This window comes from Protomyctophum bolini, assembly GCF_963924005.1.
Source record: "Protomyctophum bolini genome assembly, chromosome: 5".
Lineage (NCBI taxonomy): Eukaryota > Metazoa > Chordata > Actinopteri > Myctophiformes > Myctophidae > Protomyctophum > Protomyctophum bolini.
The window spans coordinates 48,262,899-48,290,895 of NC_137866.1; the positions used below are offsets into that span (position 1 = coordinate 48,262,899).

The 27,997-nt window shown below is 42.7% G+C and overlaps 1 protein-coding gene across 1 annotated transcript; it reads right to left on the reverse strand.

Annotated features, from left to right (window-relative positions):
• Positions 1-3,044: 3,044 nt before the first annotated feature.
• LOC308315170 (angiotensin-converting enzyme-like) lies at positions 3,045-27,990 on the reverse strand (the record flags this gene model as incomplete). The annotated part of the gene is made up of 14 exons (XM_080763010.1): positions 3,045-3,419; positions 5,103-5,225; positions 5,775-5,873; positions 6,531-6,675; positions 7,426-7,649; positions 8,695-8,867; positions 11,244-11,341; positions 12,227-12,418; positions 13,469-13,612; positions 20,283-20,370; positions 21,081-21,251; positions 26,560-26,733; positions 26,856-26,879; positions 27,766-27,990. 14 exons carry the CDS (start codon positions 27,988-27,990, stop codon positions 3,206-3,208), a joined length of 2,094 nt encoding a protein of 697 aa, XP_080619136.1. The 3' UTR covers positions 3,045-3,205.
• Positions 27,991-27,997: the final 7 nt, after the last annotated feature.

Here is a 27,997-nt window from a genome sequence, read left to right on the forward strand (position 1 = left end):
TACTTCTGCTAATAGTGAAATAATAGACTTTGCAGAGAGAGAGAGAGAGAGAGAGAGGGGGGGGGGCAGGGGGTAAACTGCTCCTTCTTCCTCTTTTACGGTAGAGAAAGATAATTGCAGATCATTTCCAGAGATAATAATGACTATGTAATTTTGACCCTTATGACCGTTAGGCCCAAAAGTGAGATCGCAATCTACCAGTAGATCACAAAGGCTATGCAGAATCTGCAGATTGGCCTACATGACATTCCCCATAAAAATATATACTTTTAATATAAAAAAAAACAATTTTTGGCATCTGCCACTTGAATTAAGGTGAATTGACATCAAAAAGGGCCTGTCAGCTCAAACCCACAAACTATGCAATACTAGCCTGATTGTCAGACTCTGAGAGCTTAGCAGTGCGCTCAGTCGAGTGGGCGGGGTCTATGGGCTGGAAACCAGGCTAATGCAATACTGTATTTCCAAGAGTGTTGCGTAAACATCAGTAGCACTCTCTCTATGAGAGGCGTGATAAGCACTGGTATATGTTTATTTTCAAAGCCATCTCAGGGATGCCCCCCCCCCCCCTTTACATTTGCTCTATGTTGGATCAGAATGCTGGTGCCTATCAGACCCGCTTGAGTGACTTATTGTCTCCACCAGGCCGAAGGCATGGGGAGAGAGTATGTTTTGCACTCCGTCCGTCCGTCCGTGTGTCCGTCCGTCCATCCGTCAGTCTGTGAACAGCTAATCTCCGGCACCGTTGGCTTGATCGCAGCCACACTCTGCACACACACTCCCTGAATGCCACAGCTGAACCTCTGCCCCAACGTTTTCACATTGACCTGTTATAGCACCACCAGGAGGCCGCTTTGTGCAAAACAAATGTTTTCACAGTACACCTACAGATTTTTTCCAAACATCACGCAAATTGGTACACAGTTCTCTCTAGAGCCGTGCAACGAAACATGTCTTTCAGATTTTTCAGACTCCGTCCTGATTGGCTAAGATTGGCTTCGAAAGTTTGCAGGAGTGCTCCGTTTCAAACAAAATGCTGCAAATCATGAAATCATGAACACATCGTGTGATTTCTGTGACATTTTGCACGCACAATACCACTAGGCCGAGGAAGACATGCCACTTGAATATCTTCAACTCAGCCTCATGGTGGCGCTATAACTGGCCGATTTGTGTTTTTACCTATAACTGCACCGATCTGTGTAAAACCTTTTATGCATACTCCCTAGAGGCCAAGGAAAAACCTTTGCCTGGAACTTTTCACATCTGCTCTTTATAGCGCCACCAGGAGGCATATATAAGACATAATGAAACACATTTTCTAATATTACTCCTTCAGATTTTATCCAAATTTCACGCAAATCGGTACACATGCTTTCCATAGTCATGTGATCATGTGATTTGTTTGATTTCTCATAATTATCCATCCTGATTGGCTACGATTGGCTTCTAAAGTTTTCAGGAGTAGCCCGTTTTGTACCCGTTTTGTACAAATCTCCTCATCGCAGCGTCCGATTGCGGTGAAACTGTGCATGCAGAGACCAGGATTACTGCATGTTTTTTTGTGAGGGTATACCTACCCTAGGGGACACGGGGAGAACATGCAAACTCCACACAGAAAGGCCCTTTCGCCAACCCCGCCGTCGGGTATGGGCACTTATGACAAGAGAGGAGAGAACACGCCCCCAGCACCCACAGCGTCCCCAGCGGGAATCGAACCCAGGACCTTCTAGCTGTGAGGCGACAGCACTACCAACTGTGCCACCGTGCCCCTCGAGTGACTTCTTGACCCTCAAGGTTGAATTGATTCTCTATCTTTTATAGTTCTAGTTTTCAGTATTTTGTATACACGCACGCACGCACACACGCGCACACACACACACACACACACACACACACACACACACACACACACACACACACACACACACACACACACACACACACACACACACACCACTTTGTGTAAGCTAATGGGGATCCGAAATAAAGAATAAATGTAACCTTTTAAGGAACAAAAGAAGCGCCTCTAGTATAGACCCCTGAGGGACTCTGGTCAGTGAAGTATATGAAGGGTTTATGAAGCGTTTCTTCTAAAAGTTAAATGGAATAAGTGGATTCCATCATTTTAACATTTTCACACCGATAGAAAACTTCTCTCTTCTACTCCGGATTTGAACCCGGTTTCCTGTGCAAGTGCCGACTTATTTTACCATTGAGCTAACAGAGCCTGCCTGCTTGCTCAGGGGATAAATTGAAACATGATGACCTTTGACACGGTCATGTCTCAATAGAAGAGCAGGGAGACAAAATACAACCACCCCAATTATGTTATATTGTATTTATTATTCATTCATTCATTCATTTTTATTTATTATTATTATTATTATTATTCATTATTTTTTTGATGATTATTTTTATTATAATTTTTTTTTTTTTTTTTTTTTTTGACAGGGACAATGTTCATTAATCAACATTTCAGTTTTCACTTCCATGTAAATGTGCCAGAGTTAGCCATAAGCTAATTTACATCTGTAGTCCCTGAGCAGGCTCTTAAAATGGTATAGTAAAACTAAACATACAATGACACATACAGTACAATACAATGCAATACAATACAGGTAAAAGAAAGACAGAGTGTATAGTGTGCCAGGCACACAACACCATGCGTTGATGCCACGTGTGCATGTGCAAGCACCCATGCAACACTATATGTGCACACAAAAAACACAATACAATACAGTACAATACAGGAACAGATCAACATGGTACAGGGGACAGAACAACTGAAAGTGAAGTGAAAAATGACACGGGTGATGAATACTAAATAGTGCTTATAGTTATTTTTAGCCACCTGATCTTCAGGTTAAATTTGAAGGTCAAATAGTTGGAGGTCTCTCTTACTTCTGTATAGGGAGGCTCTGACAGAGAAGACTGTTACACCAAACACACTACGTCTGCTTGGCACTTCACAGTCTCCTCTGGTAGTTGCCCTTGTTGCTCTGTCACCACTGTCCCTTCGATCTATGTAGCCTACTGTCTCAGTGGTGGAGGTGCAAGTCCATTTAAAATGAGACAAGCATCTGCAAAATTTTTGAAGCTGTCAAAAGTAAAAAAAAGTTGTACTTTTGAACTATATGGCAATGGTGGTAACGGTTGGGCTTTTGGTCCAGTGTTTTTAACACATGTGTCGTTAAACCCCTTCTCACCAACCGACACCCTGTGCATAGCCCTCAGGGACGGCCGGCACCCAGGTGACGTCGGGCCAGCCTAAGGTCTCTTCGGCGTTCTGCTGTTGGAGCCATTTGATCACGGGATCAAAGTATCTCATCAGAGCCCCGGCGTCCATCTTGTCGGTCCCCAGAGTCGACTGGAGAACTTCAGTCCAGGGTTTGGAAGAGCCAGACTTCAGCACCGTCCTGGAGAATATGGAAATGAGATCTCACTTATAGGGCTGCAACATTTCATCGTAAATTGAACTATACCTGTATGCAGTTGATTATTAAAAAAGAACATTGGTAATTTAATAAAATAAATTAACAAACTATTTTGGAAAAAATAAAATAAGAGCTTGTAGATCTGCTACTTTCACCATGTTTGCGCAACACCTTTGCAAACACAAATGCGAAATGATACGGCTATGGAATAGACTTGTGAAGATGTCTGAGGAGAGACTCACCAAAAAGATCTTTAACTGGGATCTTAGAGGTGGTCACCCCTGGACAAATGAACTGAGTTAATTTATTTTATTTTTATTTTAAGTTTATTTTATTCAAATGAGTTGTTTTTTATTTTTCAAAATAGATTACAATGTAATGTTCAACAAATTAGAAATACAATGTTCTCCAGACACAAAGAAAACTGGTGTAGGGACCTATATATGGTACAAACCTAAGTTGCGAACCTACTGCCTTATAAAGGACATATACACTGTAGAACCTTATGTGAAGTATAATTTAAACAAAAGGCAACGATCTCTTTGTGCTCAAATAAGGTCAGGAACATTACCATTAGCACTGGAGACTGGCAGGTTTAATGCCACCCCTGAATATGAGAGATATTGTCTGTTCTGTGATCTGGATGAAATTGAAAACGAACTTCACTTTTAGTTTTACTGCTCTAAATACGATGACTTAAGGAATATTTTGGTTAATAAGATGTCTTCTATATGTGGGGATTTCCTAGATTTAAATGACTATGTAAAAATGGAGATATGTTTTGCCAAAGGGACTTTCGTTGTAGCAGATTTTATTTGTCAAGCTTGGGAAAGAAGACAGAGTACTCTGTATACATCTGAGGTGTGATATAATGAATTATGTAATGTAATCATGCTGTAATTGCAAATGTGAAATGGTGTCTTATAAACCCATGAGGGTTGGGCACAAGGTGTGCATGACACGAAAATAAATAAACAATCAATCATCATATACCGTATAAAATAGGGCTTAAAGGACCACTTCACCCAATTCCGACCCCATTGGACTGCACAAGCCATATGGCCTTTCTTGCCACATGATGTCGCATCATGTTCTCAAAAAACAGCCAAACTAAACGTACAGCCAATCAATCAATCAATCAATCAATCAATCCCATTTCAACCTACAGTATCTTCAAATCAATGGTCCTCACTAATGCTCATCACAATATGGCATCAGTTCAGAAACCTTCCTACCAGTGACATCATCAATGGGCAATTAAAGCAAAATAGAAACGGCAGGCTTTCTATTCCTGGTATAGCATGCTGAAACAGGCATTGTTCTAGCATTATTACAAAAATAAATACAACACAAAACTAGAAATGCACTCTGTCGAGCTGCCAACTCGCGCTTTGCACACAAGTTGGGACGCAGATCCGACACACCAAAGGTCCGACATGCGGAAACAGCAGTCGGACATGAGGTGGAACATGCGCCGCTCCCGTGCTCGCGGTTATGGTTGGGCTAGGGTTTGAGGTAGGTTGTCGTTCTAATGACAGTCGGAGGGTTAGTGTTGTGAATCACTTTGTAAAAGTGTTTTTTGAAAAGATCTATATAAATAGAGTTTATTATTATTATTATTATTATTATTATTATAAACTCTATATAGGAGGAGTCAGGACTTACTCCAAGACAGCTCCTGCCGCCCTTGAACGGTAGATGTCACATGTGTGCAGGGGGCCAACGTGATTGGCTGCCTGGCACAGTTTCTCGTAGAACTGGAACTGCAGGATGTAGCTGAAGAAATACCTGCAGGGGAGACGGTCGGTCGCAGAGTCATCTTTATATGTTTACTTTAGTCGAATTGACACAACATGCAATAGAAAATCACACCCGTGTGAACTGAGTGGTGCAATCCCCCCCCCCCACCTCTCTCTCTCTCGCTCTCTCATATTAGCAGTCAACAGAGCAGCACTATCCCTCTCTCTGTTTCTGGCGCCCCCTACTGGTACTAATAAGTCATATACTCGTGCTCAGATACACATAGGCACGGACATTGCTGGTTGTAGGAGTGGTTGCGCCACTCAAAAATAAACCAGACAAAAACACTGGCCGTCAGGTTAGACGGAGAGTTCAGCTAGCTCAAGGGGAGAGAAGATGAATGGATGAGGAGAGCGGATGAGGGTGCCATCATGATGAGTCATAAGTGTAGTGTTTGTTCTGTAGCAGGGCTCTCTCTCTCAGGGCTGTCATTTTCCACTTTTCACAATCAATCTTGTGCTGTTGAATGTTAATCATCAAAATCTTTGATGTATCATGTACGTATGGCGTGTTTGAAGGAAATGTAGCATTTCTTACCTGATATAAGGTGTGTTTGAAGCGACATGGTATTTTGCTCCAGGGTCAAAGTGCTCCTCTGTGCGCTTGACGGGTGGGCAGATTCCTTGGTACTTTGTCCTTTCAAAAAGGCACAAGAGAATGACATTGGTGTGCGTGGCATTATAAGTCAACGTGATCCTTACATGTCCATGTGATACAGTACAGGACTGTGGCGATGCGATACGATTCAATCATTTAAAATCGACACAGTAACTATTTAGCAAATCAATTAAATCTGTGTGAAACATGTGGACAGTGCAGTTTTTTTAATCCCCTTATGGCTAGCGACGTAATTGACGTAATAAATCAATAAGATTGAGATTAAAATCGATGTTTCGACGCAGTTACTTTCCGTTACTACGTATATCGTTACGCCCCTAAATAGTCCATTCATACAAACATCCATCCATCCATCTTCAACAGCTTATCCGGAGTCGGCTGGCAACTTCCCAAACCATATTTATATAACCATATAAATGTATGTTATCCTGTATAATACTGCACATCCCAGATTCAGGAACACCTATATACGTATTGATTTATTCCAAAGTCAATACCGTTTCCGACAACTTGTTGCAGCATGCATTCCTCTTTGAGCAGTACTTCCGTATAGACAAATACCATATAATGACTATAACTATGATGTAACGGAGCTACAAGAGGTGTCGTCAAAATGAATGTTACATATAATAGCATGAGTGAAAAAAGGGATTCATTTGATATAGCCCGCTATACCTGAGTCGCCACCATTCAGAGTTGTAGCGCTCTGGGGGCGTGTCCCCGCTGAACACGCTCCATCTCCATTGGTCGATGAGGTAGCCAAACGGCAGGAAAGCAATTTTCTTCAGGGCCATCGTAAACAGGTAGTTGATGTCACTCTCTGTGCATAAACACAATGCGGTGTTTAGCCTTACAGTATATTATAGAATATAGCATAAACAATTTGAATGGTTGATGTCGGCTGAATTCCTTAGCTTGACTTACCGCCGGGAACCCGTTTTGGTGTTTTAACTAAGCGTTATGTTATACTTTAGCTACTTTTGAAAAATGGTGAAAATGCGGCACAAATCTTTGAATATATAATATTCTTATTTCGACGTCAGGCCAAAATGGGTTAATGCCGTCTTTGTTTAGTTGTTGAGACCACATGTAGCTATAGGATCAATTGCAAAACAAATCTACTAATCTAGCTCATGTCCTAAGGAATAATATAGGCATCTATCTATCTATCCATCCATCTATCTGAACTGGCTGAAGCAAGAATTATAATAAATGAATTAACCCATTTTAGGCCTGACGTCGAAATAAAAAAAGAAATCTTCAAAATCCTGAGAGTTTTTTTGAAATACCTCATGTTTCTGTATCAGTGGTGCTCAACATTTCATGTCAAGGACCCCAAAACATTATTATGTAATATGCCTCCGTCCCCCAATCTGAAAAAAATGTTGTTCCAGGGACCCCAACCCAGAAGCAAAGAATCGAGTTAAAATGTTCACTCTGTAACAACACATATTCAAAGATTCGAGGCACATTTTCACGACTTGCTACGAGCTTGTAGAGCTGCTATTTGTCAATAGCTAAATTATAACATAATGTTTAAAACACCAAAATGGGTTAATGAATGCTATACCGGGGTCGTTGGTGACAGAGTCCAGCAGGCCAATGGTCTGCAGGTGTTTGGGTGTGGCGATGGACAGAGTCATGACGTCCCCTATGGCCTCATGGAAGCCAGGGTTGGCTCCGCGGCGGAAGCCTACAGGCTGATCCTGGTAGTGCAGGTAGTACTCCACATGTCCCATCTCATGATGCACCGTGGACAGATGGTCCATGGTCACCTTGGTACACTGCTTGATCCTATACACACGCACACAATACCGTCCACGACCATACAGACCTGAGATCAGATTCTAAAAAAAAAGTCTTCTACATCCCGACAGTTTTCTGAAAAAGCTACGTTTGCTACGTTCGTCAGTCGTTCTTCGGTTTTTCAAAAATAGCAGACCTACAAGCTCATAGCGCGCCACTCGGTGGCGCGCTATGAGCTTGTAGATCTGCTGTTTTTCAATAGCTAAAGCATAACATGATGCTAACACCAAGAGAGGTTCCCGCCCCAAAATGGGTTAAGTAAAAGTAAATGTCCGGAATTCAAAATGTATCGAGTAAGTGTACAAACGTATTGGGATCAAGATGTACTTTAAATTATCAAAAGTAAAAGTACTCATTATGCTGAATGTCCCATTTCAAGTTTTCAAATGTAGGCCTGTAAAAATAATGTGAAAAGAGCCGATCTAGTCTACAAGGTCAGAATACAGTGAGGTTGCAGATCGGCCATTTTCAAATGGCCGAAATGTGTGTATATAGGGCTGAATTGGTTAATGTATGTTTTGTAATAATAATAAAAAATATATTTGAAGTATCTAGTAACTAAAGTTTTCAAATAAATTGTAGCGGAGTACAAGTACAATATTTGGATCCGAGATGTAGTGGAGTAGAAGCATTTCTGTAGACTTAGATAACATTTGATACAGACTTATACCATGTTATGTAGACAGCACTATAATTGCATTGTATGTAGTCATAGCACGTCATAGTACATAGTATAGTATAGTATAGTTTATATGTATAGTTTATATGTATAGTTTAATTATATATATATTCCACCATTACTTTCTTAGCTTACGCATGTTTCATGATAAATGCTTTTTATGTGATGTATTCCCATGCTTTTTTTGTTCTTGCTTAATGTAAGTCGCTCTGGATTAAGAGCGTCTGCTAAATGCCTAAATTGTAAGTATAGCAAATTGGAAATACTCCAGTAAAGTGAAGTGCCTCAAATTCTACTTACAGTAAGTATACAGTACTGCGTTGCTTTACACCAACGTGTTGCGGCCGTGCTAACCTGAAGTCTTTGCGGTTGTAGAAGTCCCAGGCGGAGGCGTGGCACTCCACCGCTCGTCCGTCGGTGGGTTTCTCCAGCATGGACTCCTTCCAGAACTCTGGAGGCATCTCCTTGAGGCCCAACGAGGTGAAGAACTCCTCCGCAACGCGGAACATGTGTGTGGCATTATAGTTCTGATGGAGATAGATGGAGGACATGCGTGTGGCATTATAGTTCTGATGGAGATAGACGGAGGACATGCGTGTGGCATTATAGTTCTGATGGAGATAGATGGAGGACATGCGTGTGGCATTAGAGATCTGATGGAGATAGACGGAGGACATGTGTGTGGCATTATAGTTCTGATGGAGATAGATGGAGGACATGTGTGTGGCATTATAGTTCTGATGGAGATAGATGGAGGACATGTGTGTGGCATTATAGTACTGATGGAGATAGATGGAGGACATGTGTGTGGCATTATAGTACTGATGGAGATAGACGGAGGACATGTGTGTGGCATTATAGTTCTGATGGAGATAGATGGAGGACATGTGTGTGGAATTATAGTTCTGATGGAGATAGATGGAGGACATGCGTGTGGCATTATAGTTCTGATGGAGCAACGCAGAACATGTGTGTGGCATTATACTGTAGTTCTGATGGAGAAACACAGAACATGTGTGTGGCATTATAGTTCTGATGGAGAAACAGAACATGTGTGTAGCATTATAGTTCTGATGGAGATAGACGGAGGACATGTGTGTGGCATTATAGTTCTGATGGAGATAGATGGAGGACATGCGTGTGGCATTATAGTTCTGATGGAGATAGATGGAGGACATGTGTGTGGCATTATAGTTCTGATGGAGATAGACGGAGGACATGTGTGTGGCATTATAGTTCTGATGGAGATAGATGGAGGACATGTGTGTGGCATTATAGTTCTGATGGAGATAGATGGAGGACATGTGTGTGGCATTATAGTTCTGATGGAGATAGATGGAGGACATGTGTGTGGCATTATAGTTCTGATGGAGATAGACGGAGGACATGTGTGTGGCATTATAGTTCTGATGGAGATAGATGGAGGACATGTGTGTGGCATTATAGTTCTGATGGAGATAGATGGAGGACATGTGTGTGGCATTATAGTTCTGATGGAGATAGACGGAGGACATGTGTGTGGCATTATAGTTCTGATGGAGATAGACGGAGGACATGTGTGTGGCATTATAGTTCTTATGGAGCAACACAGAACATGTGTGCATTGTGATGGAGCAGTGAACGTACACACGGTACTCGTTCATGTGTTTGGCCCAAATGCATCCCAAGAATGCACTCTGTTCGAAGCCCGGAAGAAGGGGTGATATCGCCTCATGCGCTGGGTGAGCAACTCAATGCAAGTGGATGGGAGGAGAAATCCGGTGACGTCTCTATTATATTTATATAGGACTCTATGGTGTGTGCAATTATAGTTCTGTTGGAGTAACACAGAACATGTGTGTGGCATTGTAGTTCTGATGGAGCAACACAGAACATGTGTGTAGCATTGTATTTCTGATGGAGCAACACAGAACATGTGTGTAGCATTGTATTTCTGATGGAGCAACACAGAACATGTGTGTAGCATTGTATTTCTGATGGAGCAACACAGAACATGTGTGTAGCATTGTATTTCTGATGGAGCAATACACATGAGGTATACAGTAAGACATTAAGATGTCTTTAACGTCTTTTCCTCCAATGGTGCTCACTGCCAAAAGATGACTTCAACGACTTGTATTTTTATTCTATTGATTCAGCTTGCGGACCCCCTTGAAAATGAGATGTTTCATCTCAAGGGGTTACTCCTAATAAATAATTTCAAATAGTTTCAGATCGGCGATTGCCACGGATTGTTTAGCTCTCCGTTGCTAGGCAACGCTTGGCTATAGGCTGTGGTCGGTCAGTAAAATACTTTCCCCTCGTCCAGTGCCATAATTAGGGAAAATTAGCTAAATGTGTGGCACTATAGCTTTCTTCACAAATGTGTTCATAAAGGTGTCTACTACCACAGAAAAAAATGTTCCAACCCAACTCCCTTGGGAAACTTTGTGACAGCTGCTGAAAGTTGGGGTACCATTAACACCCAATATAAGGCAAAAATGTCCACATTTCATTATACTTTAAGTAGCATGTGACGTGTCAAACTAGGGGTTTTTCATGATTCTGAATCCATTGCTAAACTAATTCTTGGAATGGATTCAGCATCATGAAAACCCCCTAGTTTGACATGTCACATGGTACTTAAAGCATAATGAAATATTCTTTTAAGATTTTGCCTTATATTGAATGTTTATGGTACCCCAACTTTCAGCAGCTGTCACAAAGTTTCCCAAGGGAGTTATGGGTTGGAACAAAGTAGTTCCATAGTAGTGGCTTTGGGCTATAAACGCCCATAGCCACTTGCCCAAAATGGGATGACCCCCATCACATTTCTGAAGACGCCTTTAAAATAAACAATGCTTTCCCACTCTATTGCGTCGGCACACATGTAATAATACTCCACGGTCTGTCACAGCTCGTACCTTTTTAACCATGGCCTCGGTCACATCCACGTGGGTTTTGCCAGGATATGGAATCATCATGCTATAAATATTGCTCCACCGCTGTGCCCACATGTTTCCTATAGGATGAGAGACGTATTTGAGTCAAGCATACCGTACAACCCCCCCTAGCAGACATAATAATTTATGCGCTTTTCTATGCACTACGTGCCTACTCAAAGCGCTTACAACGGTTCATTCATTCATACATTGGGAGGTGAAGCGGCGAACAGTCGACGCCAGCGTCCTCACTTCCCACCCCCAATCCAACCCTTGATGGCGAGTGTCAAGCAGGGAGGCACTGGGTCCCGTTATTTACAGTCTTTGGTATGACCCGGCCAGGGATCGAACCCACGACCTCCCAGTCTCAGGGCGGACACTCTAACCACAAGGCCACTGAGCTGGCACTGCGTACCAGTGCATGCAGTATAGGAGGCAGAACAAGTTGCAGCCAATATTTAGAACCGATAACTCACTTAATCAATCGAGAAGCAAGTTTCTTTTTTTGGTAATCATTTAGAAATCATTTAGTCAAATCAACACGGACAAATGGGAACAGATTTTTTTGTTTGTTTTTTCATAATCGACTAAAATCCAGTAGTCTGATTAACCCACTTAAACCTGCATTATACACTTTGTTGTGGCCTATACACAAATAGTGAAGATGGACCATTTGGTGTTCAGTTCATATGCTCTCAAGAGTTAAATTATTGTGAAACATCTGCATTACTACGAGAAGTCTAGAAGAATTGTTACTTCCGATCAACGTTTGCCTGTCATCTTATACGGCACCACATCAATACAGCACGGAATTGTGGACAAAATCGTATCCAACGATAGCAAACGTTTTGCCTCCGAGAGGCTAAATCTCATCAAACAGTTGTCCGTGGCTCAAATGCCCAATAAATAATGGACCTTATATGAAAAAAGGGTTGGAAACCACGGATTGAAGGTCACACACATACCCAACAGATGGGCAGGGATGGGTCCTTTAAGGTTGACGTATTTGGGCCCATAGTGATCATAGAGCTTGCGGCGGACATACGCATGCAGGTTCTGGTAGAGAGGCTCTATGGTCTTGTAGATCTTCTCCACGTCCTCCTTAAGGGTGTCCGTCTCATACTTGGATCTCCAGGAATCACCAGCATCTTCAAAACCTTTGATAAAATACAATGGCAACGTGTGTGTCTTTCTCTCTGACCCCCTTTTCCACCGGTTGGTTCCCAATGGGAACCGGTTCAGTTCTTTTCCACCGGTTGGTTCCCAGTGGGAAACCGGTTCAGTTCTTTTCCACCGGTTGGTTCCCAATGGGAACCGGTTCAGTTCTTTTCCACCGGTTGGTTCCCAATGGGAAACCGGTTCAGTTATTTTCCACCGGTTGGTTCCCAATGGGAACCGGTTCAGTTATTTTCCACCGGTTGGTTCCCAATGGGAACCGGTTCAGTTATTTTTGGTTTTTAGTCCATGAGCCAGAGCTCCAAAATTGGTGGGCAAACTATACCCTATATTAAATTGTTTATAGGATCAATACAAGTAAATTAATACATCATAACCCTTCCACAGTAGTAGCTTTTTCATATTTTTGATTATTTTGCATATTTTCCTACATTTGCATAAAAATAAAAAAATTGTAATACAATAAATCATTGTCTTCGTGTAAGTACTCAATTGGGGAAGTTTAATGGTGATAACAATCTAATATAGGTATGGTTTTGCCGACTTAATTCATAATTAACGTTTCAATTTTGGAGCTCTGGCTTCATGGACTGAAAACCAAAAATAACTGAACCGGTTCCCACTGGGAACCAACCGGGTGGAAAAGAACTGAACCGGTTCCCACTGGGAACCAACCGGGTGGAAAAGAACTGAACCGGTTCCCACTGGGAACCAACCGGGTGGAAAAGAACTGAACCGGTTCCCACTGGGAACCAACCGGGTGGAAAAGAACTGAACCGTTTCCCACTGGGAACCAACCGGGTGGAAAAGAACTGAACCGGTTCCCACTGGGAACCAACCGGGTGGAAAAGAACTGAACCGGTTCCCACTGGGAACCAACCGGGTGGAAAAGGGGCCTCAGTGTTGATTACCTATGCAGGAATAATTAAAATGGAATGACATAAACACATTTGCTGTCAAACGTCGGACCAACGGCCAAGTATCTGAAATAACTAACAACTAACTTCACAAACACGGTAGATGGTTCCTACCATCGGCCACCTCGGCCTTGTTGAAGAGCTTCACAAATGTGGGGTAAAGCTTCCGTAGAGGAACCCCTGCTGCGTTGTGCCAGGCCTCCCACGCATACAGCAGCTTGTTGTAACTCCTGGAGGAGGCCATGATGTCGGTCAGCTCTGGAGAGAGGGACAGCAGACCAATCCAACACACAATTAAAACACACAAACTACAGTACAGTACCATACAGTACAGCCCCCCCCCCCCAAAATAATCATATTTGAACCAAAATGAGTTGAGTTGAGGGATTACATTGGAATAGAAATACATTAATACAACATAAAAGGGGGGGGGGGGGGGGGCAATCACCTTCTCTCCCTGTGACCGGATGACAGTGACAGGTGAGATTACACTGTGGCAGAACACCTGAGCATCATGACCGACCCAAAACAAAGACAAATCTTAACTAGGTACGGACTCAGTGAGCTCAGAGTCCCTGCGATTGAGAAAGGCCATCATAGGCACAGACAGGGAAGACAGACCCACTGCACACACAATGCGAATTACACCAATGTGCAAACACAGCAGCAAGATGTGTGAGCTGCTTTGACAGGAGAAGGATATCAAATGGAACACAACGCACCCTAAAGACTAATCATTGTGTGTATCCCTGCACTAGCTGCATGGAGTGATCTTGGTACATAGAAATGGATCCCCCCCCCCCCCCCCCTGAAACTGGAGAAATCTAAAAGTGATTGGATCAGACTTCCTTCGGATACATGGCGAATGCATTTATTCCTTGCATTGTGCCTACACATGTCGCGACCTGCGGTCGCGACATGTGTAGGCACAGTGCACTGAAATCTTTTAATTCCCCCCTGAGCTAGTACCTGGAAACCGGAGATAAGTCTTTTATAATTATTACTGATTCTCCATTAGAGACATTTGGTCTCTACTAAAACCAAACCACAACTGAAAGAATCCAGAACAATAGAACACACACCCATTGATTCTGATTGGACAGAGTGAAACAATGGCTAAGTAAGCCACACCTATCAAACAAAGCTGATTGGCCAAAGACTATCAGTCACGCCCACCATTAGGAACACATATAAACCAGGGTTTCAGCACAACTAATCATTCTTCTAACAGAATCCTGCCTGAAGAAGGACAATACCAGTCCGAAAAAGCTATAGCATGCATCAGAAGAACCAATGGAGAGACCACCGCAGAACCACGGAAGTTACATGGCCTGAGGACGGGCCACACCGACGAGACCCTCCACCGAGACGATGGGCTGGAAACCAGCCATATCACCAGGAGAGAATCAACACCATACCGCCGGAAGACAGGCGAGAATTCCACCCTAGACTGGAGGAGCCCTGGTTGAAGAACAGACCCAGACAGAGATCTCCCCACCAGTCACAGGGAATTCCACACAACCAACGGCCTGACCACAGACCACAGGTCCTCCGGAGACAGAACCAACCTTGGTTGAACAAGAGACAGCAAAACCAGCAGTCAGTACCTCACCCAAGAGCCGGAGAGAGACCTCAACACCAGACCCGATCGGGTCCCGTAAGATACAACACACATACCTACACACACACACACCACACAGAAAGAGGTGACTTCTTAAAAGCCATCAGAACCATGAACAAATTGATCATAAGTACACATCATCTGCAGAATGTAAATTCTTCTAGCAGACCACCAGCGAGTATAGCAAGGAAAACCCTTGAACTCATAAATTTGATAAAACCAGCTCTACCAACGGCTAAAACCACCCTATTACTCGAAGGGATATCCAGACACTGGTGTCACACAACCATCTTAGCCTTAGAAGAACACTACACCACAGTCTTAAACACAACCAAACAAGAGTTAACAGATAACTTAACAGAGGACGAGGAGAAAAAAGCCTTTACCATAGCAATCAGATGGGCTAGAAAAAACTTAGGGAAAAGACTAACACATTTGGAGATAAACAAAGCCCAACTTATGATCACACAGCTCAGATCAAATAGAACTGTCATTTCTACCCCTCCCCCTCCTACTACTGTCTCTCTGCCTATTCCCACTTTACCCCCACCCCCCCCTCCTACTACGGTCTCTCTGCCTATTCCCACTTTACCCCAACCCCCCCCATCTACTACTATCTCTCTGCCTATTCCCACTTTACCCCCACCCCCCCCCCTCCTCCTCCTTCCTCTGATCCTGATATACCTGTGTCCACTCCCCATCGTTCTCCACAAAAACCCCCCCCTTGTGTATCCACTGCCCCTCTCTCCCCACCCTCTCTGACCTCGACCCCCCCCATGTTCCCCACCATACTTATCTCCAAGACAATACTACCAACCATAGTACAGGTCCCCCCTAGAACGGATCTATCGGAAGTAGAGTTCCCCTCCCTGACCCTACCACCACAGAAGAGCCCACCACAGAGGCAAACACGAAGTAGGAGAGCCAATCCAAATGGCACGCCAAAACCCCAGAGGACTGACCACAACAGGACGGAACCAACAAAGAAGAAGACTACACAGGACCGGACCCAGGACACAGAAGCAGCCCCTAGGAGGACCAGGACAGACCCAGGAGAGAACCGAGAAAAGGAAACAGATGAACCAGAAATAGACGAGCCAAGGACCCCAGGGGAAGTCTACAAACACATCAACACCGGGAAGAAGAACCAACGTTGGAGACTATACCCAAAGAAAAGCATCCTCATCATAGGAGACTCAAACATGAGCCAACTTCCATCTCTGACACGACCAGATCTGCAAGTGGATTGCTACCCAGGAATGGGCTTCCAACATACGAAGGCCCTACTAGAGAGGATACCGAGCAACACCACTGTAGCCTATTGCATCCTGTCGGTTGGGATAAACGAGAGAGGCCACGCTCCAAAACAAACGCAGAGGGCATTGAGAGAGGCCATCGCAGCAGCACGGAACGCATTCCCAACTGCAAGTATCCATGTCCCTTTAGTCAACTACTCAACTAATTTCTCAATAAAGGATAAGGATAACATGAGAGAGCTAAATCGCAATATTGTTACCTATAGTTACCTCCCTAAATTGGATGAAAGGGAGTTTAAAGTGGTTCCTGATAACGTACATTGGACAACAGAGACAGGCAAAGCAATGCTTGTAAATTGGTTTACTAGTTTAAACTTATAGACCCCATAAACCCAGAAAGGAGGGGGGGGCAAGTCAAACATAATTAATCTGTCCCATTACTTCCAGCCAGATCAACACCAGACCGAACTGCTGGAAAAGGGACTTTCCTTTGTCCCGACACTGGATATCTATAAACAACAAACCAACAGGTTAAAGAAAGACCTTTCTCAGTATCACCGCAGATTGAAACTAGCTACACACTTTGGAATGGACCAGGGAACGGAGATACTGCCTTTTCGACCAAAATCGAGCTGGGAACCGTCTGAGAATTTAATCCCAAGCAGTCTTAAACGACTGATGCAGAAGGACATGAATACGGTAACACGCATACCGGGACACATTAAGGAAAAAGATAATCTCACAATAGAACAAACCAGGGCACTTAGGGAACTAATCAACAACAAACAAATCATTATCAAACCAGCAGACAAAGGCTCCTGCATAGTAATTATGGATAGACACCAATACCTTTTAGAAGGTGAGAGACAGCTCAACAATCAGGACCATTATAGGCAATTAGACCAACCCATTTACATGCAGACAGCTACGAAGGCCATAGCCATCATAAATAGACTTAAGGACAAAAGGCACATAAACGCCAAACAACATCAGTACTTAATAGGACAGGATAGCCCACGGGCTAGGATATTTTATCTTTTACCAAAAATACACAAAAGCCCGGATTCATGGACAATACCATATGAAATTCCACCCGGGAGACCAATTGTGTCGGACTGTGGCAGCGAGACGTATCAGACAGCAGAGTTTATTGAATATTTCCTGAACCCACTGTCGATAAAACACCCCAGTTTTATAAAAGACACTTACGATTTTGTGGACAAAATTAAAGCTATTAAAGTAGGAAAGGAGGCCCTTCTATTTTCAATATATATAGACAGCCTCTACACAAACATTGAAACAGAATCAGGACTACAAGCAGTCAGGGAAGTCTTTAGTAAATACCCAGACACAAGTCGACCAGAGGAGGAATTACTCCAATTACTAGACTTAAATCTAACCCAGAATGATTTTTCCTTTAACAACAAATTCTATTTACAAATCAAAGGCACGGCCATGGGAAAGAGATTTGCACCATCTTATGCAAACATTTACATGAGCATATGGGAACAGACTGCACTAGAAAAATGCAGACTTAAACCGAGACATTACTATAGATTTCTAGATGATATATTTGGAATATGGGAACATAGCCAAGAAGAATTCCAGGAATTTATTGATGTTTTAAATAGCCATCATAGATCCATAACGATAAAATATGTGACACACACAGAAAGGATTGACTTTCTTGATGTAACAATCTTCAAGGGCCCAAACTTAACACAAATGGGAAACTAGACTTAAAAGTATTCTTTAAAGAAACAGACACTCACGCCCTATTACACAAAACATCATTCCACCCGACACACTCCTACACAGGAATAGTCAAATCACAACTACTAAGATTCCATAGGATTTGCACGCAAAGAAGTGATTTCAAAATAGCTTGTAAAACTCTATTTAATGCCCTCAGACTAAGAGGATACACTAGGACCTTCCTCCGGAAAGCCCAAAAAACCTTCTTAGAAATAAAAGTGCGAGATACAGGCCCCAAATTGGCCCTGATAACCAGTTATTCAACACAGAGCACACTAGCCAACAACAGAATAAAAAGGAATTTTGAGAACCGAACAGACGATCTTCTAAAAGATTATAAAATTATATCGGCCTACAGAAAAAATAAAAACCTTAAAGATTATCTAGTACACAGCAAGCTAAAAGAAATCAACACACCAGCACGCCAGGGACCAGAATACTTCAAACCCAAACAATTAGTAAAAAATAGAACCACAAAACGAGTCTTGGAGATTAAACAACAAATAACAGCCAGAACCAGCAACTGCATTTATTTAATCACATGTGAAAAATGTGGTTTACAATATGTCGGAGAGACAGGTAAAACAATAGGTACTAGGCTGGGACGACACAGATACAATATTAACAATGCCAAAAAGACAACCACAAGATTGGTGCAACATTTCATGGCGCACGGCATTGGAGCTCTAAAATGCGCTGGACTTCAACACAATCCTAACTGGACAGTAGGACAAAGACGTTTTAATGAAAAACAGTGGATTAAGAACCTCAACACGGATTTTCCTCGAGGCTTAAACATGCCTAAAATTAGATCTTGAACACTAAAAAACTTAAACTCAGGATTAAACTGGAGAAATCTAAAAGTGATTGGATCAGACTTCCTTCGGATACATGGCGAATGCATTTATTCCTTGCATTGTGCCTACACATGTCGCGACCTGCGGTCGCGACATGTGTAGGCACAGTGCACTGAAATCTTTTAATTCCCCCCTGAAATTTGTTCTCCGCATTTGACCCATCTCTTGGAGCGGTGAGCTGCAGCCGTGCCGCGCTCGGGAATCATTTGATCAGTTATTAGTAGATTTGACCCCCCCCGATCCAAACCTTCCATGCCGAGTGTCAAGCAGGGAGACATTGGGTCCCATTTTTACAGTCTTTGGTATGACCCGGCCGGGGATCGAACCCCGACCTCCCAGTTTCAGGGCGGACACTCTAACCACAAGGCCACTGTGTGAGACAGTACAGTACAGTACAGTACAGTACAGTACAGTACAGCACAGCACAGTACAGTACAGTACAGCACAGCACAGCACAGCACATGCAACACAGGTGACTGCTGCAGTCGAACACCTACAGTAAAAGGTACAGTCAACAGGGTGTTTATTCTACTGAAGAGCAGCAACACTATTCTTCCCCAGAAACTGTTACAAAGTGTTCCTTTTACATTTCCAATGAGGAACACAATGTGCCGAACTGCGCAGATGCTACACAGTCAGACAACACAATACAATCAAGCTATTGTAATTGTTGTTTTAATAATAGCCATTTTTAATATTCAAACAACAACAGCACGTGTCTGTGACTCGGCAACTTCTATCTGATAAGATCTATCTCCCACAGTATACCGTGCACCGTCTTCAGCACCATGGACAGCGAAGTGAGTCGAGTTGAGAGGGGGGGGGGGGACGACGACGACGACGACCTGTTTCTCTTGAAATTGGACACCTCATTATTCCATTCTGGACGGGAACCCGTTTTGGTTAAAGGACCACTTCACCACTTTTCAACCTATCTTCATATAATAGGTCCTCACTAATAATCAAGCCAATAGAAACTGCAGGCTTTCTAGTCCTGAAAAGTTGCAATGCGAAAATGGAAGCCATCGTTCTCACGATAATGAAAATCTAAACTTTTTTGTAAAAAAAATCTTGTTTTCTTGTTTTCCTAATGATGATGTCACTGGAAGACGGTTTCTAAACTGCCCACAGCCCTCCTATGAGACACAGACTGAGTAGAAAAAAATCGTGCCATTTTATCATGATTATTAGTGAGGACCTATATGAAGAGAGGTTGAAAAGTGGTGAAGTGGTCCTAAGCATTATTTAGCCATTGAAAAATAGCAGATATATAAGCTCATAGCGCTTGTATATCTGCTATTTTTGAAGAATCGTGAAAATGCGGCACAAATCTTTGAATATATATTCTTTCAGGAGACTTTTCGTCAGGCCTAAATGGGTTATTCACTAGTACAAAGGCTGCGGTAATGTGTCTAAATTGGAATTCTGAAGCTACTTACCAGGCTGCATATCCCAGCACTCGTGTGGCTTTGGACACACCTTGGCTGTTGAAAAGACTTGTTCCATGGTGCTACTAATCGTGTTGAACTACAAGGACAGAACAGGGGAGAAATTATTATCGTTTATTGTTCAGTATGACAGTAGGCCTACCTCTCTATCTAATACAATTGTACGGAAATACAGAATTGACCTTGGCTAAGCCCCACCCGCTCCACTCTGCCAGACCAAGGTCTGGAAAGTCGTGCTTCTTCTCACGACATTGAAATTACTGGATTTGTCCATATAAATAATCGATCACTTCAGGAGCTAGAGCTTCGGAATGTCTTCGAAGTCCTGCAGTAGGCTATGCACTGGAGAAATGTGCATGACATTATTTCAATAAACTAGAAATGTCAAGTCAATCAACTATAACGTCTGACAGGAGTTTGTTTTCATGTAAAGGCCCTAACCACACCAGAGGGTCGCCATGCAACTCCTTGCAACCACTATTCCCAAAGGCAGTTGGAAGGAGTTGCGTTGGTGTGGTTTGGGCCTAAAACTACGGTGATTAGCATTATTGCCATCAGCTGGGTGGGTCAGTCGTGTAACTTTCCCGAAGTTAAGCTGTGTATTTGTCAAACAACCGAGCCATGCAAAATAACATTGACAGGGCTATGAGGTGACGCCCAGCTTAGCAACGGTTTCTAAACCATTTGGATTAGCATTGGACAATTGTTTTTGGGATGGGGTTTAGCGAAGGATCCATACACAGACATAGCAGTACAGTATATATCCAGACGTGTACAGTATTTATGTACCTCCCGTCTCTCTTTCTCTGGCAGGTTTGCAGCTCCCAGGAGGCTGATCTTGCCTATCAGCTTCTTGACACGGAGGTCAGTCAGGGTCTGAAGGAAGGCTTGAGGGAACACCGTCTTGGCCCTCTTTCCCCAGGCCTCATCAAAGGCCTGTAGCTCCATGGAGGCCTTCACCTGAAGAAAGACAACAATGTTGTTGTTGTTTCAGAAAATGGAACTAATAACCGCTATTCCATTGGACCCACTGTAGTTCACAAGCTCTTGTTAAAGCAATACTTCACAGATTGATTCGATAATTACTGACCCCATGAAGCCTTGAATTAAGGAGATTCTTTTGTTTTTGTCGCATTCTTGTTGCAAGTTAATAGGAGACCAATCTTAAAGCGTGCGTGCGTGTGCGTGCATTCCTCCCTGTCCTAAGGCCAACTGAGAACTGTTAACTGCACATCTCTGCATTTTTATTGGTTTCTCCAACTGCCAGTTTTCAGTCAACAAATATTATGCAAACACACTTCAAGCATTCCTGTGGACAGGCGGTATACTTATGGTTCATAGAATGCCTGTGAGAAGTAACATATTTACATTGATTGACACCTAGGCTGGGCCGACAAAAGAAGAGGGGTATCGGGGGTGTAACGTTTCACATTAAATAGAACGTCTCAATCTGTACGAAAGGCATTTTCATTCCTCGTGTTCAACTTCAGCATGACATGTAAGTACTGTTCAATTGGGCAGTGTAACAAATGGACGGCCCGACAAAATAGATCAGTGAATTCACTCGAGCCTTAAAACACTCAAGTGTCAACACCTGTTGACCGACAGCCGCGGACTGAAGAAGCCGTCTGCAGCTTCGTTTCAGAGCCGGTGGATGGAAATGAAGCTCCACCCCCGCAGCCGACTGCCGTGGAGGAGGACAGCGTTTTCACCGGGAATCTGTCCGCCGCGGCAGTCAGCCGCGGAGGTGGAGCCGAGAAACGTCCGCGGCTCTTTTAGTTAAGTGTGGCAGCACCTGCTGTATACGCTGTATGCTGTATACGCAGCAAGCTGCCAACTCGCACTCCGATTGGTCGAGCCAGTCACGAGCGTACGCACGCAGCGCCCCGATTGGCCGAGGGTGTCACCGACATACGCAGCCGAAAACAGTATTTGCGCACGCTTTGCTCGCGCAAGTAACGCAAGTAAAAAAGAATCACTCCCGTGTGAAGTGAGGGGCGCTAATATATTATTATTTTTTTTTTTTCAACTTAAATTTTATTCATTTTTCATGAACAGAAATGACATACAAGGACATACAGAAAGTAAAAAGACAAACAATCGAACATTACAATATGTGTTGCCAACTCAGTAAATAAAAAGTAAAAACAGTAGATAAATGCTTGTGGGAGATGACACATAGACAGGATAATAATAAAATGAAAACATTATGTAAGCGTACTCGTACATACACACACACACACACACACACACACACACACACACACACACACACTCACGCATACATCCCCACACACCCTCACAGTCATACATACACCCACATACAATAATATTGAACAGTAAAATACCGTATATAAAGAAAATAAATAACATTGATTACCGTCCCATCTATGGGGTCACCCTCTAGAAATAAGCATATCATAAACATGAGTACCGAATTTGTGTCAAGGGTTATATATTTTGTTTATGTTCAGAGAAAAATAACAAAAAACAAAGCAAAAAATAAAAGCCAAACATTCTGGTTCCTAGCTCACCTGTTGTTCAGTATAATCAAACCATTTTTCCCATTTGTTTTCAAAAGACTCTCTCTTCAATCTTAAATTAGCAGTCATTCTCTCCATGTCGAATATTTCTGAGACTATCTGGAACCATTCGTCTATGGAAGGAGGATCTACCTGTAGCCATTTCCGAGTAATGGCTTTTTTCGCTGCAGCCAGAAAGATTTTCATCAGATACCTGTCACTTCCCATAATTTCTTCTGGTAAATCTCCCAAATACAGCATCACACAGGAATCTAATATTTGAAAGCCCAGAATCTCCTGTAATTTCTCTGTGACATTTTTCCAAAAGGTGAGAATTTCAGAGCAACCCCAGAAAACATGATAGTGGCTTACATCTACCTCTCCACAGTTTCTCCAGCACAACTGGGATATTCCAAGCTGTTTTGATTTAAGTTTTGGAGTGATAAAAAAGCGGGAGGTGTTTTTCCAGCAGAATTCACGCCAGGTGTTAGAACTTGAAGTTGTGTGTTGTGTGCTGCAAATATTTAACCATTGTTCACTTGTGATTTGGGCATTCAGTTCTTTCTCCCATTTCTCTTTGATGTAATCGGTTGTATGTTTTCTGGAGTCTGAAATACTTTTATATAATTTGGATACTATTCTCTTTGTTCCTTTCGTATGTGCCTGAGTAATTAAATTAATAAGTTTACTTTGATTAATTTGTGGTTCACGGTTCTGAATTTCTTGATTGAAATAGTGACGTAGTTGGAGATATCTAAAGAAATCTTCCTTTTCTAGAAAATATGTATCTCTCAGTTTCTGAAAGCTCTGTAACCTGTTTTCTTCCATAAGCTTATAGTAGGATGTGATGTCATGATTGGAGAACCAAAACTTAAACCTCTGATCTAGTGTCGCTGGCTTAAATGCCGTATCAAAGGCAACCCATCTCAGTATTTTTGATTGCTTTTCTATTTTTAGTTGTTTGACGAGGGTGTGCCATGTCTGTAGTGTGAAAGATGTGATTGGATCTAGTTTATCTATACTGGCTTTGGTTAATTGTTTATCACCTAACATGGCTTGTATTGGGATATCCTGTTCACTTAGTTCTATGCTTTTCCATTTGGCGTCTGTGTCGTTGCCACACCACAAAGCAACAAATCTAAGTTGGGCTGCATAGAAATAGTCTCTAAGATTCGGTAGTGACATGCCACCCTTTTCCTTACTTAGCTGTAATGTTGTGTATTTAATTCTTGGTTTTCTGCCATTCCAAATGAATCGTGAAATTAACTTATCCCACTCATTGAATTGTTTAAGTGGAACATTAACAGGTAGAGACATGAAGAGATATAAGAGTCTTGGTAGGATATTCATCTTGATAGTTTCGATTCTTGAACTCAGGGTTATAGGGAGCACAGTCCATCGGGTAAGGTCATTTTTTATTTTGGAGTTGATAGGATTGAAGTTTTTGTCATACAAGTTATCAAATTCTTTTGTTATCCAAACCCCTAGATATTTTATGGCTTTTAAATTCCAGTTAAAGGGGAAGTTTTGTACTGTATTAGCTCTTGGAGCAAAATTGTAGGCTAAGACCTGTGTTTTTTGAACATTTAACTTATAGCCTGAATATCTACCATATATTTTAAGAAGGTCGAAGAGATGTGGGAGGGACTGTTCGGGATTAGTTAAATAACAAAGTACATCGTCTGCATATAAAGCCAGCTTGTGTTCTATTCCCTTTATGACAACACCTTCTATACTTTTATGTTCTCTAATGGCCTGGGCTAAGGGTTCTATAAAAATAGCGAACAGAACTGCGGACAGCGGGCAACCTTGTCTCGTTCCACGTTCCAGCGTGATGCCATCTGTGAGACGTCCATTTACCCTTATTCTAGCAACTGGTTTAGAGTAGAGTGCTCTTATACAATTAACTGATTCCTTAGAAAAACCCATTCGCTCCAGTACTTGAAACAGGAAGGACCACGATACAGAGTCGAATGCTTTCTCCTGGTCGAGGCTCGTCAACAACAGCTTGGTTTGTCTCTTTTCAACATGATTGAGAACATGAAGGGTGCGTCTAATGTTGTCCTGAGCTTGTCTCCCGAGGACAAAGCCCGCTTGATCTTCGTCAATCAGGTCTGTAATAAATGAATTGAGCCTCCTAGCAATGATGGCGGCATAAAGTTTATAGTCTTGATTCAATATAGAAATTGGCCTATAGGAGGCGCACTGTTCTTTGTCTTTGCCCTCTTTTAGTATTACTGAAATCAAGGCTTGATCCCACGATGGAGGAATAGCTGTGTTCTTAAGGGTCCAGTTGAAAGAGGCTAATAGAAGTGGCGTTATTTCCTCTTTAAAAGCCTTGTACCATTCTGCCGGAAGGCCGTGGCGCTAATATATTAAAGTCTAACTCATGTTGATTAGGTGATGTAATGGTGATGTAAAACAAACAGTGCCAACACAGACATTAAACGCCATTAACAATAAAGACACAATATTACGTAATGAGGTAATTATGACGTAAATGTTCATTGTCAATGGCGTTTACAAAACAAACATTGAACTACAGACAACCATTAAAACTACCCTGACCTAAAAAAGAAAAAGGTCAGGATCGTGATCTTCATATTATGGAGACGGCCATATATGGTGACGTGTCGCGATGCGTGATGTCATGAGGCGTGACCATGATGTCACGTGATGTCACAAGGCATGATGGATTGGCAACCATATATGTGACCACATTTGACTGAGGGACTGCCGTTGGATTTTTTTTTATTTTCTTTTTCTCCCGTCATATGAAAGCAGGGAATCATAGCTTCAAATTGACATATTGGTTGTTCAGTTTTGACCCGCCAGTTTTGGAGATTATAGAGCTTATAGAGTTTTGAGAAAACAGTCTTGAAAGGTTCACTTCTGTGGTCTCTAACATTACACCTATATCTACATTTATTTCATATTTACATGTCGATTTCAGCTCTGACACTTATTTCAGACATGCTTTAGTTAGTCTAGCATGTGAAGAGTCTGCCTGTGCTATGAACTCATTTTGGGGGGAAAAATGGAAGAAAAAAAAAACTCCTCTGGTGAAAAGCTTGAATTTGCACAATGGCAGGCTCTCAGTCAAATCTGGTCACATATGGTGGTGTGACGGACGCGAGACTCAGGATTTCATAGTAAATGAAAACGATTGATCGCAATAATAATCAAAATCTAAAGTAACTAAAGTTTTCAAATAAATGTAGTGGAATTAAAGTACAATATTTGCCTCTGAGATGTAGTGGAATAGAAGTAAAAGTATTGGAAATTCAAATTGGTACAAATACCTCAAAATTGTACTTAAAAGCCATTTTGGGCGGGAACCCCTTTTGGTGTTTTAAACATTATGTTATAATTTAGCTATTGAAAAATAGCAGATCTACAAGCTCATAGTGGCGCGCTACGAGCTTGTAGGTCTGCTATTTTTGAAAAACCTTGAAAATGTGGCGCAAATTTGGAATATATATTTTTTCAGAACGTTTTTAACTCAAATCTTTGCTTTTGGAGAGGTCTCTGGAACAACATATTTTCAGATGGGAGGGCGGAGGCATATTACATATAATCTTTGGGGTCCTTGACATGAAATATTAACCACCACGGATAGAGAAACATGAGGTTTTTCAGAAAAAAATAGAAAATTAAAAAGACATTTTCACACAAAGTCAGGCCTAAATGGGTTAAGTAAATGAACTTAGTGACTTTCCACCGCTGATGTTGCCCACTGTACAAACCTTGAGTCGAGAGTTGAAGTCCGTCAGGTTGGTTTGGTAGCTCCAATCGGCCAAGAGGTAGCGGCATTTTGCCTGCTCAGACGTGGCGTTGTAGTCGTCCACAAACCGGGCAGCGTCCGCCGTGGTGTCGGCGTAATGCCCAGGAAGAAGAAGCCATGAGTGGGCCGGCACAGCCTGGCATAGTGCCAGGAGGACGGGCGACACCAGGAGCACAGCAGCGGACCACACAAACCCGACCATTCTAAAAAAAAAAATACTCGCTCTCTCTCCCAGCTCTCTCTCTCTCTTTAATTTACGCTCTCTATATCACTCTCGTCAACCTGAGAAAAGAAGAGAACTAAGAGTGGATGAAGAGTAGGAGAAGCTTCAACCTATATACACTTTTCCCCCAGTGAGGCATGAGAGTTCACCCCCCGGAGCTGTTGTCTCATGGTGGTGAACTGTTCCCCTCCCAGCCTTCCAGCCTCCTATTATAGCCTTGGTGATTCATTCATGACACAAAAGACAGTTTAGATGATGCCACAGGCGTTCATACCGGAATCCTTTTTGGGATGTACAGTATAGAGTATAAGCATGCAGCACTAGGGGGCCCCGACTCTGCACAGGAGCCTCCTGGAGCGGGACCATGCGTGTGTTGTTTGCTTTGGAACCGGTTCAAACGAACACAAGTGCTCCAACGCCACAGCACTCTGAGCAGGCAAACACACTTCAATTCACCAACATCATGTTATGGGATGAAAGGTTTCTGACGGTATATACGTGTCACACGCCCGTATGCACTCGACATGAAGACGACCTCTCTGCGTTTCTGATGACTGTCCTATACTACAGTGGTTCTCCGTCTTCTCAGGGCCACGACCTCCCAAAAGAATCAGATTTGAACCGGGGACCCCCTCACCCCAACAAGCATTTGGGATTGTAGAAGTTGAGGAATTTACATTTAGTTTGACTCAAAAGGGAAAAAAATGAAATATTGTGAAAATACCCTTGTTGTTCTTATATAATTTGACCAATGTTTGGCCAGTTTTTATAGTAGTTTGTTGATTACTTTTGATGTATTAATGGTCTTTTTTCACACACACACACACACACACACACACACACACACACACTTTACTGTCATCTGGGGACACCCACACACAAAAAAAGAGATCCCCCTGGGGATCCGAGCCCACAGGTCCACTGTCCTGATACAACTGTACCCACCCGGAGTTGAGCGTTGAAGTGGGTCAAGTTGGTTTTCCAGTTCCATGTGGCCATTTCCAGCTGGCAGCGGACCTGCTCATAAGTGCTGTTGTAGTCATCCAGGAACGTCGCAGCGTCCACCATGGTGTAATAATCCCCAGGGAGCCAGTGGGCTGGCAGAGCCTGGCACAGTGCCAGGACTGCAGGCACCACCAGGAGCACAGCGGACCACAGAAAACGGAACATTCTACTG